This window comes from Pholis gunnellus, assembly GCF_910591455.1.
Source record: "Pholis gunnellus genome assembly, chromosome: 3".
Lineage (NCBI taxonomy): Eukaryota > Metazoa > Chordata > Actinopteri > Perciformes > Pholidae > Pholis > Pholis gunnellus.
This window is the reverse complement of record NC_136529.1, coordinates 13,002,853-13,020,684: the sequence shown is the minus strand read 5'-3', so window position 1 is coordinate 13,020,684 and position 17,832 is coordinate 13,002,853. Positions and strand designations below refer to the sequence as shown.

General features: G+C 43.0%; 1 protein-coding gene across 1 annotated transcript in view; it reads left to right on the top strand.

Moving 5' to 3' along the window:
• Positions 1 to 17,832, top strand: part of LOC306694099 (semaphorin-3F-like) — a 48,914-nt gene that overhangs the window by 639 nt on the left and 30,443 nt on the right. The window contains exon 2 of the mRNA XM_079156816.1: positions 939 to 1,092. Coding sequence (XP_079012942.1) covers positions 981 to 1,092 — 112 coding nt within the window. The 5' untranslated portion in view covers positions 939 to 980. The remainder of the gene's footprint in view (positions 1 to 938; positions 1,093 to 17,832) is intronic.

Below are 17,832 nucleotides of genomic sequence, written 5' to 3'. Positions count from 1 at the left end.
TATTTTGGTTAACGGTCTTTGGAGTTGTGCCTTCAGGGCTCAATGTGGAACTTGATCTTAAACCCTGACTGACAGTTTGACCTCAGACTCAAATCCACGTTTACAAGTAGATGAATGGGTGATTACAGCAAAACACCCTCACTACAATAAATTGTTTTCTCCCAGCACGGTCAATTAATTGTACAAGCCTTTTTGTATACAGCTGTGCCACCTCATCCGCACGCTGATAACTTGGAGCGTCTTTAAATCCTTTTATGGGGATATTATTAACTTCAGCTCTCTTTGTGGCTGTTATCCGCATGTTCATGGTGGGCACTGCTCGTGCGCGCCGGGCTTAACGAGGCATCTCCGCGGTGAAATTCACCTCCTTTGTGGGTAACATCGGTATATTTTTTGACCAGGAATTTGCCGCTTTCACAAACACGTTTTGTGTCCGTATGTATGAAAAGTGAGCAGGGAGGTGCAGGCAGCTCCTCTTTCTCCAGCTGGAAGGAGTCTCCAGTCATCCGCACTGTTGCTCTTACAGCACACAGAAGCAGACACGGGCAAGAATAACAGCAGAGGCACATTACAATGAGAGATTCATCATAAAACCCAGTAGCAATGATGGAAAATCAATGCTGAACCAGCAGGGTATATTTCCAGACCTACAACTGTCAGGTTTTTTGGTTGAGGTTAAGTTACTTTCTATTGCACACCCTAATATAGTTATAGGCAAGATTTTAAGCATTTATACATTCAAAGCACGGCACCTATAGCAGGATACATAACAGATCCAGTGTTTAGCTTTGTGTCTCGGTCCCTGCCTGGGGATCTGTGTCGTTGTCCAAAAAGCTTTATTAAAACTACACAATGTAGCTAAGTGGCTGAAATTGGTTGCTACAGTTGGTTTAAAGTACAGGCTTATTGACTGATGCTCAACCCTATCTGTCCCTCAGCTCCTGGACTCTACTTCTGCTCTGTTAACAAACAGAGGGACAATGTTGTGGGACAAACTGTGCTGGCTGCTGGCCCTGCTGGCCTTATCGTCCGGGGCGCTGCCCGCCTTCATTGAGCCCCTCTCTGCTCCCAGGATCTTCCTGTCCTTCAAAGGTAAGGCACTCACAATACTTGCAGCGTCTGTGACCCAGTTTGTTTAGTTCTGTGCTTCTCTACACAGATATGTAGATTTGATCACCAGAGTAATGGTTGTTTCTGTCATCGGTCTTTTATTTCTCAGTCTTGTTGTGGGTAAACTATTGGCACTAGCTGAATTCAGAGCTTGGCAAGCCTGTCAATTATTCCTTTACTGCCTTACAGAGAGTTTGATTGTGTGTAGCGATGAGAGGGATGCGGAGATGTGCTGCTGATTGTCCTGACTATTCAGGACCAGAGAATATGTCTTCATTTAATCGCCTGGCTGCCATTAGTTCCTCAAACAGGCCTTTGTGCGACCTCGGCTCCCTTCTGAAATCAAGTCAGATTTAACACTTGGCTGGGCACACACTCAGGGCGCAGATCCAGCATGTTATGAATGTTTGCCAGTGCCACATGAGGCCCTGTGTGTGTGTGTGTGTGTGTGTGTGTGTGTTGAACTGCCCCGTTAAAATAGGTCTCAGCGGTGCAGTCTCCGGTGCTTTGTCATTCCAGCACCGGCTCAGCCATCGTGTCCATTGTGTCCTTGTAAAGCTCTTGAGGTTTTATAGTAGGCCTACTTCTGAAGAAGATTTTAACAAGCATCGGTCACGAGATCGCAACACTTAAGATATAAACTCTGTGTCGGGTTTGAACAGTTGGAAACACTGAATGGGAGCTGGAGGTTCCTCTGCTAATCATGGCATTGAAATCATATACAGAATATTTGTAGAGTTGTGGGAAAATGTGTTTTTTGAATGGCATCTACAATGTGTCACGTGTCTCTAGTCATATCTCAACACTGGAATAGCAGAAATAACTAATTTGCTTGCATTTGTTTGTTGTTACTTCATGTCATGGTCTCTTGCTAAGCTGATTAAAACCTCTCTCTTGATCAGATACAATGCTTACCTGTTGGTTTTCTTTCTCCACATCTTTCTCTCTAATCAAGTTGGATTTCACCCTCCACTGGTTTCACATTTATTTGGTAAAAAATAGTTAATTTATTTTCTACTTCTTTTAATCGAGTTCCGTTTGGTTTTTAATTAGTTTTGGAGGTTACTTTATGCCTCACAGAGCAACTTCAGATAGCTGGAGAATAGAAATGATCCCTAGGCTGTGCATTCCCTAATTGTATTGGTTTTGCACCGTACTGCTGGGAATAGCTCCGTAATGTGCTTTAATTATTTTTTTATGTGTAAGTGTACTTAACTAAATACTTGGCTTTAGGTTTCATGATAACTGTCTTGTGCTGACACACATATTTGCTGTTATAAGTGCCTTCCGATAACATAAGCCAAGCTCATTTTTAACAAGCATTTCAATTGTGATGATAAAACAGATCGAGGAGATGAGCTACTAATGTAGTCTGCCAACTGTAGCAGCTAAAAGTGTTTTTTCCTTTCATCGCGTTGTTGGTTTTGCTTCTGTCTGTGACCCAGCCTCACATGTTTATCCACGAAGGTTACACAGTATCACTTTCCACCGATTATTTGCATTTTAAAAAGCTCTTAGAGAAGATGTTGCTGCTTTTGGCTGAAATCCAGCTTGTCTTTGTTTTTCAATTATTTGCCCTCCATCAAAGAAACATACAAGGGATTATATAAATACAGACACACACACATTTCTCAAAAGAAAAATGATAATATCTCCTATGGCACATACAGTATACGGTATTAGTACTGCTTTTCAGCGCGATCATCTGCTATAAACCCTTACCTTGAATTTCCATTCTGCCCTTTAATAATCACTACTTTCCATCTGTGTTTATTTCTTACCATTTGTACAGTTTTCCTGGAACTCTTCATAACTGAAAGCTAAAGGATTTTCATGCATACAAGCCTGAACAAATCAGATGACGTGTAACATCACAGTGAAACGGGAGGTTAAGTTTCATTACTGATGAAAATCCTGCACTTTGGTATTACGCTCATTCAATAAATAAGATGGAATATACTATAATATTGTTTGCACTGTAGCTTTCATTGTTATTGTTAATTATTGTTCAACATTTAAGTTCCATTCCATTTAAGTCTGCAGGATCCCCAAATGGAAAAAATGAACAATAAAACAGGAACCCAGTAAGTACATTTTCACCACCAGATTACTTAAAACTAAGGTTTACATAGTAAACAACCATAAGCAACCTAAGCAGATCATTTTGTCTTTTGAGGTTCCTAAAGTAGCTACTGAGTGTTTTTGTGCAAGCTGAGTTATTAACTGTGATAAGGACCAAGTCAGCAAACAGAGGCTAAGACCAAAGGAATGTCCATTCAAACCATGTAGGGATAGATCATCAACCCAGACTTCAAAAGAGTTGCGTGCACACACACAATGCTTCTCTATTTTGCAAATAACATAGCTCGATGTACAGATGATATTCCATAAAAGTCACAGTTATGTAGGTGTATTCTTCTTTCTCATAAAAGACCGAACGAGGCTGGCTTAGGTCAGCTGCTCAGAGCGCCTATATTTACTTTTAAACAAGGTCTATAATCACGTGCTATTTTAGTGCGTGGGGCTCTGCGAGGTTGTGACCCTTCAAACAGAAGCCAGTCACACCCGAGGTTAACTGCCCTCAAACTGTGGGAGAATGGCACCATATTAACAAGTAATAGCTTGTTGCGCTAATCCCCGGGCCCATTTGAAAGTGTTTAACTTTGTTTTTCTCCGGCCTCTTTAGTCCTTTGTGGAACACCTGGGTGCAAGGTTAGCTCTGGGAAGAAAGCCAGACAAAGCCAGGCGGTCCTGTAATTCTCAGGGACAATCTTAAGGTTGCCCCAGCCTCTGCACTTTCCCATACGCTCTTTTTGTCCCACGTAATGCGTCAATGATTGTTATGCCGGAACAAAGGCTTCACTATCAGCTCATCTCTCCTGAGAGTTTTCAGGGTTAAGATCAGAAATGGCGAGATGTCCTCCACCTCTTTATTTTTTGAATAATTAGGAGCTGCTACTGAGTTTGAACTTGACTGCTTGTTCTCTACAACAATAGACCTCATCTTCCACAGATTATGTTCTATAGGCAGATTTATGTGTATATATAGTACATGAGAGAGGCCCTTTGTCTTCCTAAAGTACTATGAGTGTGACATCCCTCTATGTAGGTGGTCCTGTACTGCTGATGTCCTTTTGACTCCTAAGCTGAAATAGAAAGTATTCTATTCATAATTATCCTGCGTGCCCTGAGATATTGCACCTTTCTCCAGATTGTAAGAACTCCTTGCACCTCACCCAGCCTCCTCACATCTTATAGACGGTATATATTATTGTGGCACTGGAGACAGAGCAAAGTGCAATCAAGTCTCAGCAATCAATGGGCTGCTGAAAGCTTATCCTGCTAGCACATGACAGACAAGGTGCTCGCCTGCAACAATCCCACAGACTTACAAAAATATAATATCTTTTTTCAATTTAGACAGGTATCTGAGCTGCTATGATTGTCTTGATCTGTCTCCTTCAAACAAAAGTGAACAGGCTGTAAGTAACCAGCGATTGTGATTGGCTAATCATCAGGGCAATTGCTTGTTCTCATAACCCAGAAACCCTCCTGCTGTTCAGCTACAGAAATTGGGTCATTAATTAGCCATATTATCAGACCACCGCACACATTTCGGTGCATTATATTACATGCATCATCAGAGATGTTAAACATAATGAGACATGTATTGCATGGTGAAACTTACTTGGCAGATTGTCACAATGCAATCGTTTATTTATGGGTAATAAGCATCTACAGTGTGATGTGCTTATGGTATGGCTTTGCCTGATGAACATTCATGTTCAATATATATACAATGGTGAACATACTGTTGTCAGGAAGACACAATAGCTTCAAACAATGGGGCTATGAAAGAAAAATAGTGTAACAAGTTAAAGCTTTAGGGGAAAAAACCCTGCAGGAGCGTTTCTTTTAAACTAAATTATAAGTGTTTGTATATTTTTGAGAAACGAGCCAAAAAACCAGCAGCAACACAGGTGTGCTATAGTGTTTTTTGCACTGGCTAAAGTCCATTGTGCACATACAGTGTTATCTAATTCACATCCTCTGTGCCCCTCTCCCTACCAGCTGTGCTTGTTTGCTCCTTTCCCAGCAGATAATCATCATCAGTACATGAGTGTAACAAGTTTGTCACAGCCTTTTACTGTCCCTCTCCTACATGCGTTCAAATTCTTAGAAATTATGGATGGCAGAGCGCTTTTTATAAATCTCTTTTGGTCACGTTGCTGCACATTCGTACATATAGTACTTGGATGCAGTTTGTGCTCCTTGGCATGCATCACACATGCAACATTGTACCTGTTGGCAAAGTAGCCCAAAGCTGCCTCCCTTCCCTATTATCTCCATCAGAGGATGTCGGGTCACTGCAAAATGTTTCCACAGAGTAATGCGTGGTGGCTGTGGCACGCAAGCCTGCAGCGATTATTACAATACTTTTCTACTTTCTCTCCAGAGATGATGATGCTGCTGATGGAGGAGGGGAGGGGGGTAGTGCATCCCAGCAACCTCTGCTCTGCAGGATGCATGCTGTCAAACTATGATTATTCAGGAGAGAAAAACAGAAGGCGACAGCTCCAGTGCTAAATATAGTGTCCTTCCTGTCTGTTTCTTTCTCTTTTTATCTCCCTCTGCCTCGTCGTCCTACTCCTCTCCCTTCACTCTACACTCACACCCTCTCTATTTGCTTGTTGATAAGAGGTTGGCAGTGTGAGGTAATGGGACGAGAGCACCCAGTATGCCGCCCACAGCAGCTGATTTAGCAGCACTAAAAAGGCGAAAGGGGAGATGTGGGGGGGGTCTCTAAAGTGCCCAGACTTTCCTTGAGAGGAGGGCAGAACGGTGAGGGAGCAGGGGAATGTTTAAGAGAGGAGTGGGTGGATATATGCACATAAAGATGTTGCCTACCAGCTCAGCAAACGTGCAGTGAGTGCAGTGCTAACTTAGATCGCAGGCTTAAAAGGAAATGATGTGTCTCCATTCACTTTTTTTGTCATTTTCACTCAATAAATTGCTGGCTCCCCACTCTTCAATGGTGTCACAGAGATAAATACACATACAAATCGTTGCTCCCAGTGAAAAGCTCTAGATTGAAATCACTTTTCTGCGATTTTAATACTTCTTCTGAGCTGACAAGCAGAGCCCATGCCTAAGCACTTATTGATGCTGGAATCTCCCCCTGTGGTGATAAAAATGCACAACAGCCAAATGAAACCACTCATCCAGCCTCTTCAGAATATACTTTTCTTGTGTCTGAATAACTTTATATTTGTTTTTATCACTATGTGCTTCCTGGGTAGTTTTATTTTGTCACAGCTCAAGTGTCCAACAAAATACATGATAAACATAGAAGCCTCTGGATTTTGACAAAAGTTGATCAAATGACTGTTTAAATAGTTTGAACTTTGTTTCTGAGAAATCATGTTTCTTTCTTTGGTTTGATATCGCAAATGGCTCTAAATACTACAGTACCCATGAGCCATCAGTCAGCACTGCTACAGAGAAGAAGCAGCGTTATTGCAAGAATTAAGCAGTTTGCCATAGTTCCTGATTACATCTGACATTGAGGCAGAATCTGAAACTAACCTGATCTCAACTGCTGCATGTTTCATCAAGTTTCTACAAAACCATAATCGTTAGCTTTCGCTTGCTGTTGGTGTCGCATGCACAGATGATGGAGAGTGTAATGCCCATCCAAGCCTTGGAAGGGCTCCAACTGACCACAGTCACCTAATGTTGTATGCAAAAAAGATCAGGACGTTTACTTTGAAGACATTCTTTGTTAATAGTTTTTTTTTTTTTGTTTGAGATCTTTTGTTTGTACATGATAGTTTACTTACGGGGGATGCTTTGCCAGGCTCGATAAAAAGCTCTTCCAGTTCCCTGTCTGCTGTGTAAAGGGGGGCAACGCTCAGCAGGGTGTGACAGACACTATGATGAATGTGTCTGTGTGTGTGTGTGTGTGTGTGTGTGTGTGTGTGTGTGTGTGTGTGTGTGTGTGTGTGTGTGTGTGTGTGTGTGTGTGTGTGTGCGTGTGTGTGTGTGTGAGATAGACAGTGCATCCTGGTGTGCGTTTGTGTCTCTCGGTTTCCTGCTGCAGCCATTTTTTAAGATCGAAATGTGTCAGACAGTATAAAAATAGAAGTAAGCCACAGTGGTGCATCAGACAGATGTCATTTCTTTCTCATGTTGGAGGAACTTGATTGGCTTGTGCGGTTAAAGTGGTTAGTGCAGTCTGTGCAATTGTTTTCTGTCATCTTATAACCGAGCCCACAACTCTTGAGGTGTGATTTTAATCATTATTAGAGGCAGATTATTATGCATGCTGTGATCAACCTCAGGAGGGCGGGGAGGGGGCGGGCGTTGAAGCGGACGACAGTTGTTGTGGTTGGAGACAGAATTAGAGAGCGAGCAATGGCTTTTACAAGAGGTGGTTCTCTGCAGGTTTAAAGAGGAATAGGAGAGTCTTTTTAATATTCATGTCAAGTCCATATCGTTATGTCTGCAAGCTTTGTGTGTATGCGTGTGCTCACATGCCTGCAGAGCTTCTGTAACGCGCGCTATATGACACATGCTTTGCTTTGGTTGCCATGGCAACGTCTACCTGTCACTCCTCACAAACCGAATCGGGTTCAAATGATCCTCTGCACAGAGCAGATGCGGGATGTAATCACAGCATTGTGCTTATTTCCCCTGATGTCTGCTGATGTCTGCTGAAGTAAGCGGCGTGGAGGCTTCAAGGCTTCGTTAAGACAAACTACAAAATCAATTTGCTAAAACATTAGACTGTTATAAAGCTGCGGCACAGTCTTGTGAAAGTGTTGGGGAGGATTTGAGAGTTAAATGAGCAAATAAGTGGTTTCTCTGTGTTGGGGCTTTGCCCGACTGGACGTGCTCTCCAGATGTAGCCGAGATGTGGGAGTCCTCTGCGTGTGGGAAGTGTGTGTGTTTGTGTGTGTGGGGGGGGGGGGGTCGTCAGCCTGGGCTGAAATTAAGGAGACAGCAGGTCAAGGGCACCTCTCCACTTATTTACTCAGACAGCTATCATTCATTATCATTTGTCTGTCAGTGTTGGGATCCTGTTACTGCAGTGCTATTGACCTTGTTCATATGGTGGCGATTGTGAACACTTGGGGTGGGAAAACTACACTTAAATATACACAGACATGTGTGTGTGCATCTGTGTGTGTGTGTGTGTGTGTTTTGATACTTTGTCAAATGCAACTTGCAAAGCTAAATCAGCGTAAGCTGGATTCTAATATCTGGTTCAAGGTAAAAAGAATTAGAATTAATTGTCATTTTCTTCCATCTACAATATTGGTATACAGAGAATTGAATTGTGTTCCTTCAGTGTTCACAGATCAGGTTTTATTCTACCCAGATTTTTCAGCCCAGTCGCCATGAAAACATGGCGGCATTGTACGTTTCTGCAAACTATAGATATGTTGAATGTTTAGTTTTTTGCATTCGGTCAACTGTTTACATTGTACTACATCAAGTGACGTAGTACAAGGAGCAACGAGTGGAGCAAGTGACTGTCAGTGACCGGAGCTGTAGAATACCAATTAAGAAAGACTCAAACGTTATTGATCAGACAAAACGAGCTAATTTAGACTTTGAAATATTTTGTACTCTTTCTTTTAAACAATGGTAAATTCAATGATCAAAATATGATCCGATGATGAAAGTAATCTTCAGTTGCAGCCTTGCTGGGCAGTGAGTTACTGTTGGAGGAGAGAGCTCACACTGTACACACCACTGGTCATCAGTGTTAACAGGTGTGTCTGACGTTACATCAGAGCCGACAGGCTGGAGGAGAGTTATCTGTGGAGCTATTGCTGGTATCACCAGGGGATCTTTGGCAATCACATTAATGTTATCTGAATTGGACATGACTGACTTGTTCTCCTCCCTATGGACATGGACTGACATGTTGAACTCGAGGAGCTTGTCTTGTTCCAACTTAGACATCATACAGGAGGAAGGGAAGGAGACAGAGAGACAGAAAGACAGAGAGACTCAGATAAGCAGTGCAAGAGTCAAAGTGAGGACTGTCTGATAGGGTGAGTGGAAGGAAATGTGAAGGGAGCAATAGAGCAGACTCAGACGGGGCTCTCTGAGAGTGCTAATGGACTACAGGGCATCAGTGTCAGGTTTGCTATCTCAGCCAGAGCGTGGATAGATGGAGGGATTTGAGAATGAGAAGGAGGAGAGGAGTGTGGGTGCACAAAGGCCTACTCAGAACAAATTGTGTGTCTGCTTCCCATTAGCAGTGTATGAGTGTCGGTTGAGATGGTTCACCTCAGCCGGTGACTGTTCAGCTCCGTGCCAAAGCCCCGGCAATAACCTCGCACCGCAAGGTTTGATGTTGGAGTCAATGAAAAGTGCTGACTTTACTCACACTCACATGTTGTCATACAGTTTGTCTTAGAAGAAGTGTTTTTGGCACCTGGGAATATTTGGACTAGCCCAAAGTGCGCTCGAGTCTGAACCATACATTTATTCATAGACGATACGAAATTATGTCAAGCCAAAGCACGAATGTTTCTTTTTGCAGAGTGTTTATACAATCAAAGTGCTGTAGCTCGCTCTGTGCCAGTTTGGCAAAGTTTTATGGGAAGTGCTTCCTTTTCATAAATTAAAGGTCAAAAGTTGTTTTTTAGGCAGAAGCTGTGCAACCTCAACCACCCACAACCCCATGAACATTTTCAGGTGTGGGAGATTCAGACTAATAGTCCATCAAGCCTCTCCGTGTGAACAGTATATGTTGGATGAAGACCAAGTAGCTGTCTATGTGATTATGGGAGAAATTAGGCCTGTGGTTGAGCCTGACCATGATCCTGTGGGAGGCTGCAGTAGCGGTGTTTCACTATTTGATTTAAAAAGCCAGAACATTCCTCTTCCTCCTCCTGCTGCTGTCAGAGCTGTATTTCATTTTCAGCCCTCTCCTGCTTTCATACGCTCTTCATACATTCGCTCTACAGGATGCATAATTGGTGAAAACTGAGCACTCAGTCAGATGCTAACATCATTACAAAGCCCACCTTCAAGGTTCACGATGTAAATGCTTGGTAAATAGCTAACCTCCCTTGTCAGATTGATCTCGTTTCAATCGGATTTGTATTCCCCACGTTCCATTAGCTGCTGTGGCTTCAGGCAAGTAATGCCCGAGTTTGAAGGTCAGACCTCTGAGTGAGATCACCCCAGTGTGGGCGAGAACCCCCCTGAACCCACGCCGCCCTGGAAGAACAAGAGAGCCAACAACCAAGCGGAGGAGGAGGAGGAAGGGCAGAATGTGGTGGAACATGAGGTTTCCAGGCCTTGTTTTCTGGGTTCATGCACTGATGGGCTTCCTGATAATATGGTGATTGTGGAGGGGAGGAGATGGCCTCTCATCCCTGACCATTGTGGCGGTTGCATTTACGTGATGCCAAGATTTTTTTGTTTGTTTCCGTGCCTGCCCCGTTCACGCCCCTTTGCCTCCAAGCTTTGTTAGTCAGCCCTGTTCTCAGGAACCCTCTCTAGGTGTCCCTAATGGTATGTTGGCAGTGTTCTCTATGGTATCTGTGCCACATGTGTGTGTCTGTGTGACTGCACACATATGTATGAATGAGAAATAGGAGCAAGGGCCTCCTATGTTGCTGTTGTTATTGTTGTTGTTGGTGTCGACGCCTCACTCATCCCCGTGAATGGACTGCTTGGTCTCCATAGAAGAGGGGAGTTTGTGTGGGCTGGGTCCATCATTCATTTACTTCATTCATGTCCCTGGGGAAGCGGAGGGGGAGTGGCACATTGGCACGGCATTAGCGCTCAAAGCATCTCTGTACGTCCTCTTCCTCCCTCTGCTTGCTCTCTCTTTATGTCTCTCAACATTCTCGTCTCTCACTTTTTCTCCTCTTGGCACAAACGCTGAAACAGTCATCACTCAAAGCTTTTCTGTGATCCGGGGCTTTCATGTTCTGTAGGATTTCGTGTTAGATGAATTGATGTGCTCCTCTGGACCATGTGCTCCGCCGCACTACAATGATGGAAGACCACAGACGGCCCCGCAGAGAGCGTATAGGAAGCGGCACCTCCTGGCACAAACACAGAGACACAAACTTTTTTTTCCGCGGCTGACAGATCGAGTTTTAATGTGGTCGACTCGGCTGAGAATCACACAGAGGAAACAAAAAGGGCCTTTTGATATTGGGGAAGATCTCCAACCTAAATGATGCTTTGTTCAAGTGTAATCGCATTTAGAAAGTATAAAACACTTGGAATTCATTAGTCTGTGGCTTTTTATTACACCAATGTCACACGCATAAAGAGCTGGTGCACAGCGTGAAATGTACCTTTTCACCACCGTGGCCAGATTACACTGTCCTATTAAACCATCTATGCATGATTAATTAGTCACAAACCATTGTAATGCGTTTCAAGCAAATTAGACCCCAAGAAGCAGGAACCACACCACACTGTGTTCGTTTAACAGGATTGTTCTGCGTCACCAAAAGTCATATTGTTTCTGTAGTTGCAAAGATATTATTAGATATGAAAGTGTGTCCAGTGATGAATGCTCAGGTTCTGCAGATGAATTGTACTCATGTACTCATAAAGAAGCAGCTGTTGAGATGACTTCGGATTCGGGAACACTCATCGGATTGGACCAATGTTTTGCATCATGAGATGGACTGTCCTCGACACACTTTTGGTATCACAGTAGTCCTGTTGCAGTGAGATCCAACGATCAAAAGATCATTTCTCAGCACTCCCAACTCTTTCTTGTGTGAATGTTGGAAAAGATTCACTAGCTCTTAAAAAGCTTGTGAATCTCTGCCGGAAAAGCTACAACAGAAAATATGGCAAGCTGCAAACAAACAAGCAGAAAAAAAAAACACGTGTCTACTGTTCAGATCTGATGAGTGAAAAACAGATAGCGAAGATAGAAGAAGGGAGTGTGAGAGAGAGAGCGGGAGAGGGCACTCATAAAAGAAAAATGTCTCTATCTCTCTATTTCTGGTGTGGATCAGTCTGTGTTTGGTTGCCTTATCAGCGCAGAGCGGATGGCTCAGCACTGATTTATGAGAAGGTATGACAGCGTAAGATAAGAGGGGTTTTAGCCTCCATGTGTCCGTGCAATCATTGGCCTCCTTCAACACCCGTTGTGAGGACGGATGGAGGGACTGTGACCAAGATTTCCTTCTGTCACGCATGTTGTCTCCTAACTGATTAGGACTCTTGCCTTCCTGACTGTTTTTTTCTTCTTTTTTTATATCTTGCTATCTCTCTCTTTCGCCAATCAAAACAGGTACTTCCAGCTAACTTTCTTTTGTCAGAACTGTCTGAGCATCTTTCACCTGGATGTTTAACAACAGACTTGCAACTTTTAGTCGTGTAGTGTAGTGTGAGCCTGAAGCCAAATAGCTACGAATGGCTGGATCCTACTGTAAAAAGTGGTTACGAGACACTACCGTGTTGCACCATGACTTTTTAACTGTTGGAAAGGTCATTTCAACAATTATCTATCTCCATTTGTGTGCATACTAAATCTCCCTGAGCAGAACTGCCAACATTAACATGCCACAGAAATTACCATTTTAGATTCGCTGGTATTTGGGTGCATAGTCTGAAATCTGAACGGGGCGGTCTTATTTCATGCCTGGTGTGCAGAAATTGCAGTGTAGAATTTACGAGAACCAGAGGCCTTGATGTGATTTGTGTAGTGCAGACATGTTAAATCGTATTAGTTTTTACGATTTAATCCATCTTTGATTTTCTTCCTGCCTCTTCTTCAAAGCTTCTCAGTTTTGCAACTTATGCCTCTTTTGTCTGCAAAACATCACCATTCAACCCCACAATTCAATTTGGGAAATGTATCCTTATTAATATTAATTTCCTACTAGTTAGAGGCATTCAAATATCCTCTCCCCACGGGCCCCAAAGCAGCCACACTCTGCATGGCCCTTATGGTCACGGGTGAGAAGAAGGTCGCAGGGTCACGGGGTAGGATGTCCCACCTGTCCATCAAACATGAAAGCAGCCAAATCAACAGGCGCTGGTGTTTTAAATGGGAGGGGTGAGACCGTCAGTCAGCGAAGGGAGTAAAAAGGCTGTGGATTACACAGACAGACAGTAATCTATAGGTCTGTCGGCCTGTCAGTCAGCCTGACCTTGGGTAGCTTTGCTTTAATTGCAGGCTGGGATGAGAGAGTGGGGCCCGCCTGTAGCAGACAATTCACATTATCCATTTAAGTTGTAATGGCTGCCAACATGTTTCATCTTGAATGACATTTTTCTGCTTTCAAAGCACATTTTTAACCTATTGGAATGTAAATGGATGTTTTAGCCTGTAATTATTTTCTGTGAAGCCCGCTCGTTTTTTAACTAATGCAGGCTGTTCCTGCTGGGAAAGTCCATCACATGCAGCATTCCTCTGGTCACGTTCTGAAGTCACTGTTTCCTTTTTGGAGGATAACAAAAAAAAAACATAACTCCAATGCTGATGGTGGTTGAAGCTGACTGCTGCCATGTGAGATTACTCTTCAATTCTGCACCTGTTTGCTGGTTTCTTTAACTGTGTGATGTGAGTCTTCCTTGACACCTCTGGAAAGCCCAGCTATCACTTTGTCAAATTATCACAGAGAACCTTTGACCGAGAAACAAGACAGGTGGCATATGGTGATGAATTGCAAAAGTAAAAACAACCCATGAAATATGTGTCATCTTGCAAAAGCTTAGAGATCCATGCATCTATGCGAAACAAATTTCATATTATCTTTTTACTGCAGTCAATACAGTTTGAATATGTTCCCAAACCAAACTATTTCCATAACAGTGTTCTATAACATTCCTTTCTGCCACCTCTTCCCCCACTTCAGCCCTTTGCTCCAACTCCCTCCATTCCCTCTAACACCGTCTCCCGTCATACAGCCACTCTCCCACTTAGAAAAGATGAATGCCCTTGACTGACAGTCATCATCCCCCACTTTGTTTTCTCCACTCGTCTGCCCCCATTTATGCCAAACAGACAGACAGACAGCAAATGGACAAGTTAACATGAACTCATGTGTCTCACAGCACTCAGTTAGCTTATTCTCACCAGTTGGTCTCCCTTCTCTTTTTTCCTTCCCACAGTTTGTTTGATTGAATGTTTGGATCAAATCTGTGTTTGTCTACATGGGTCCTTTGTGTGAGTGTATTGGTATGAGGCTGTATTAAATGGCATGCTTGTAAAAAAAAGAGTTACAGTTAAAGGAAGCACATACAAAAGATAGTTGTAATGAAAAGAGCTACTGTGATGCGGTCTGGTCAGAGTATCAGTTTGCAGTCAGTTCTTGCACACCATGAAACTCATCATGCCACCAAAGAATCACTAAAGGAACACTCTGAAACATACAGAAAACACTGCTGCTTGTTCTGTGAAGGGTTCAGGGATAGAGGATACTTAGTATAAGCAGAGCCAGTGCTGGGCCCAAACCCAAAAAGGGAAACACGAGCAAAAACATCTCACATTTGTGGGGCTGAAGCTGCTCTGACCCAGGCCATAAGAAGAACACATAATATTGTCTCTTGGCTGCTCCCAAGTAATAACAGCTCAGAAGTTACCTGTAATAACTAGGCAGAGAATATCTGTGTGTTTTTTTGTTTGAGAATATACTCAAGAATCGTCCGAGTACGTTGCTGGTTAATTTATTTTTCTTAGCCAAGCTTGGAATTCAGAGCTTAAGTGACTAAAAAGGCAGAGTTTGTGATCGGAGTGTAATTACCTCCAGAATGATCTGCTGAGGTCAATGCCATATTGATCTGTTGGTTCAGCGGTGCACAGTCGGACCCTAATGGAATGGATTACTGGAGGAATGGTATGTTTGATTTGTTTGCAAAGAACTTCTCCTTAGGGAGTGTGTTTTGAAAAATATTGACCTTCTACGTCCATGTAAGTGCCAATCAACCCAAGACTTGAAGTGGCAGACTGAACTAAATATTTACATTTTATCGGGTATCTGTGCAGTCCTCGTCGAAGACAGTAAGGAAGTGAGTTTAGCCAGAAAATGTACTGTATTAAGAATAAGAAAGTAAAAGTCTACTGCCATGCAATCGGCTCTGTGAAGCTAACATCAGCATGCCAACATATTATTATGTTTAGCAGGTATAATGTTTACCATGTACAGCAACTTAGGTTACCGTGTTAGCATTCTAACATTTGCCAATTAGCACTGAACCCCAAGTACAGCGGAGAGTGTCATTCGTTTTGCAGGTTTTAGGTCATAAAGCGAAGCAATGAACACTTTGACATGATGTCCATGCTAGAAGGAGACCAAAGTTATTACAAGTCATCCTGAAAGCAAACCATTCAATAATTATGTTGTGCCAATCCATCTCGTAGATGTTGAGTTATTTCAAAGGGTAAGTGATGCCGATGGTGGTATCAACAAAAGTCAAGGGATCACCAGTTACTAGGATTCATCCTCTCGGGACAGTGAATGTGCATACTGAATTTCATGGGATTCTATCTAATTGTAGTTGAGATATTTCGGTCTTGATAAAAGTGGTGGACCCAACAACAGTGTTATGGTTATGCGTGCCTGTCTCAGTCTTTGTGGCAAAACTCCCACTCGTTAACTGAGCACAAAGCCTGTCAGACAAATAAGCAGTTCCTCACTGCAGGCCCGGACTCCCAACACCCCATCTGAGGACCATGCCACGCTGCTCAACAACCAGCCGCCTGATTGTTGAGCATTATCTGGTTGTCCCCTGCTTGTCATATGGCATTAGTGCACAAGGCTCGACCCAGGATCTGTGCTGACACGTACCTGGTTGGGGGTGACCCTGCCTTTGTCTAGCAGCCTCGTTGGGTCAAGTGGATGTATGCAGCAGAAGAGCATGCAGTATTATTTCGACCGTGCAGAGGCAGATGGGCTTCTGGCGCTCGCCCATTAGCGGCTTTCTAGTATGACGATAACTCCACAGATGCTTATAACCCCGGTGCTCAACTAGCTGCCCTGGCTGGCCCTTTGGAACCGAGAGAACGTTTATATTCACATCACAAACGTCTAATTGACCGTCTCGTTTCACTGCAAATATAGGATAAGGAACATACAAGGCATGTCCTGAGCAATGCTGTGCATTTAACAAATAATACCACATTTTCCACTAGCACATTTAATTTGATTGCTCCAGCTGAGCCTATTGAGTGCATTTCTATTCAACAGTTTTAATGCATGTTTGGAAAGAAAGCCCCCCAAAAAAATTTTTTTTCCTCTTGGCTAAGTTCAGAACATTTGCCCCGTCTCTCCAGGTGGCCTGTTAGTTGAAGACACACATTACAAAACGTCCCCAGTTCAGCTGCAGCCAGTGGCCTTTGTTGCTTGTCATCTTGTCGCTGTCTCCAGGGTAGCAAACAAAAACGCCACATGGTGTGTATGTGTGTGGACAGAAGAGACAAAGTCATTCATGAAAATAACATAAATGGGAATTATCTGGGAAGCAGCGATGAAATATCATGATGTGTCAGATTTATTGCTCCTTCTCTGAATATGTCGCTCAGTCACTTCCTCAGTAATTTGCACAACACTAGTTGATGGAACTTCAAGACCACAAGCATTTTATTTTGTCAATTTTTGAGAAATTTGCCTAAAACTGAACATTTTGTTGGAAGCATAACTGTTTTCTCTCATTAAACGCGTCGCTTAACAACTCTCGTTAACTCTTTCTTCACGTTAGAGTGAAATACTTTTAATGGGTGAATCACAAGCCTGACTTTAATAGAAAAATACATCATCACTGAACACATCATGCATGCATTTCCCCCATCACCCTGCTTCCTCCACCTGTGGCATGCCGGGTGTTAAAGAAGGAGCGTGTTATCTCAACAGGTTGGTATGCAGACGGGGGCTGGTCTAGTGGATGCTGGCAGGATCAGACAAGCTGAGGAAAAGGAAAGGTGTCAGAGGATGCTAAGTGACGAGCTATTACAAAAGCATAGAGAGGGAGATTCAAGATAGATGCTCTCATTTTTCGGAAGAGTTGCATGCATGACAACATGTTTTTAAGAATCCGTACAATGTTCTGGATGGTGTGCTGGAAGCTGGCGGAAATGCTCACAATCGTGAGGAGGTTGATGCAGGACAGGAAAGTGATAAGTGATTGTTCAGATATTTGTTTCCTCATCTCTCCTCACTGAGAGATAATTACATTTTATTTTGTAAAACAGAGGAAGCTGCATTTTGGTTATCTGATTTTGGCCATCGCGTGCTGTGAATTGAAAATCCTCCACATGAATGGTTGATTGAGAAAAGGAAGAAAATGTTTTGGCTTGTATTAATATAAGAAAGCTTTGGTCTTAACTGCAGTCACATCTCACTATCAGATGGTGTTCAGCCTTATCTGGATGAATAGCACTTAGATGATTGAACCCTTGCACATAAAAGCACAGTGGTGTCTCTACTCAATTACAGTTTCCCTGACGTCAACTTTACCATGTCGGGACCATAGAGATCATCCTGATCAGCTGCATCGCTGGCTGGACAAAGAAGTGCACTGCCTCAGACCGCTACTCATTCAGAACAATGCGTCTTCCAGATTCAAAGAGATCATTTGTCTATACATCACCTTCAGAATGACACATAAGCGCTTTCTCATTGGGACATCATTTGTGAGTGCCTTCCAAAATTGTTACAAATTACTGTTGGTGAATAACTAAAAGAGCGCTCTAATCTGAGACTGCTATGGCTGAGGTTAAGT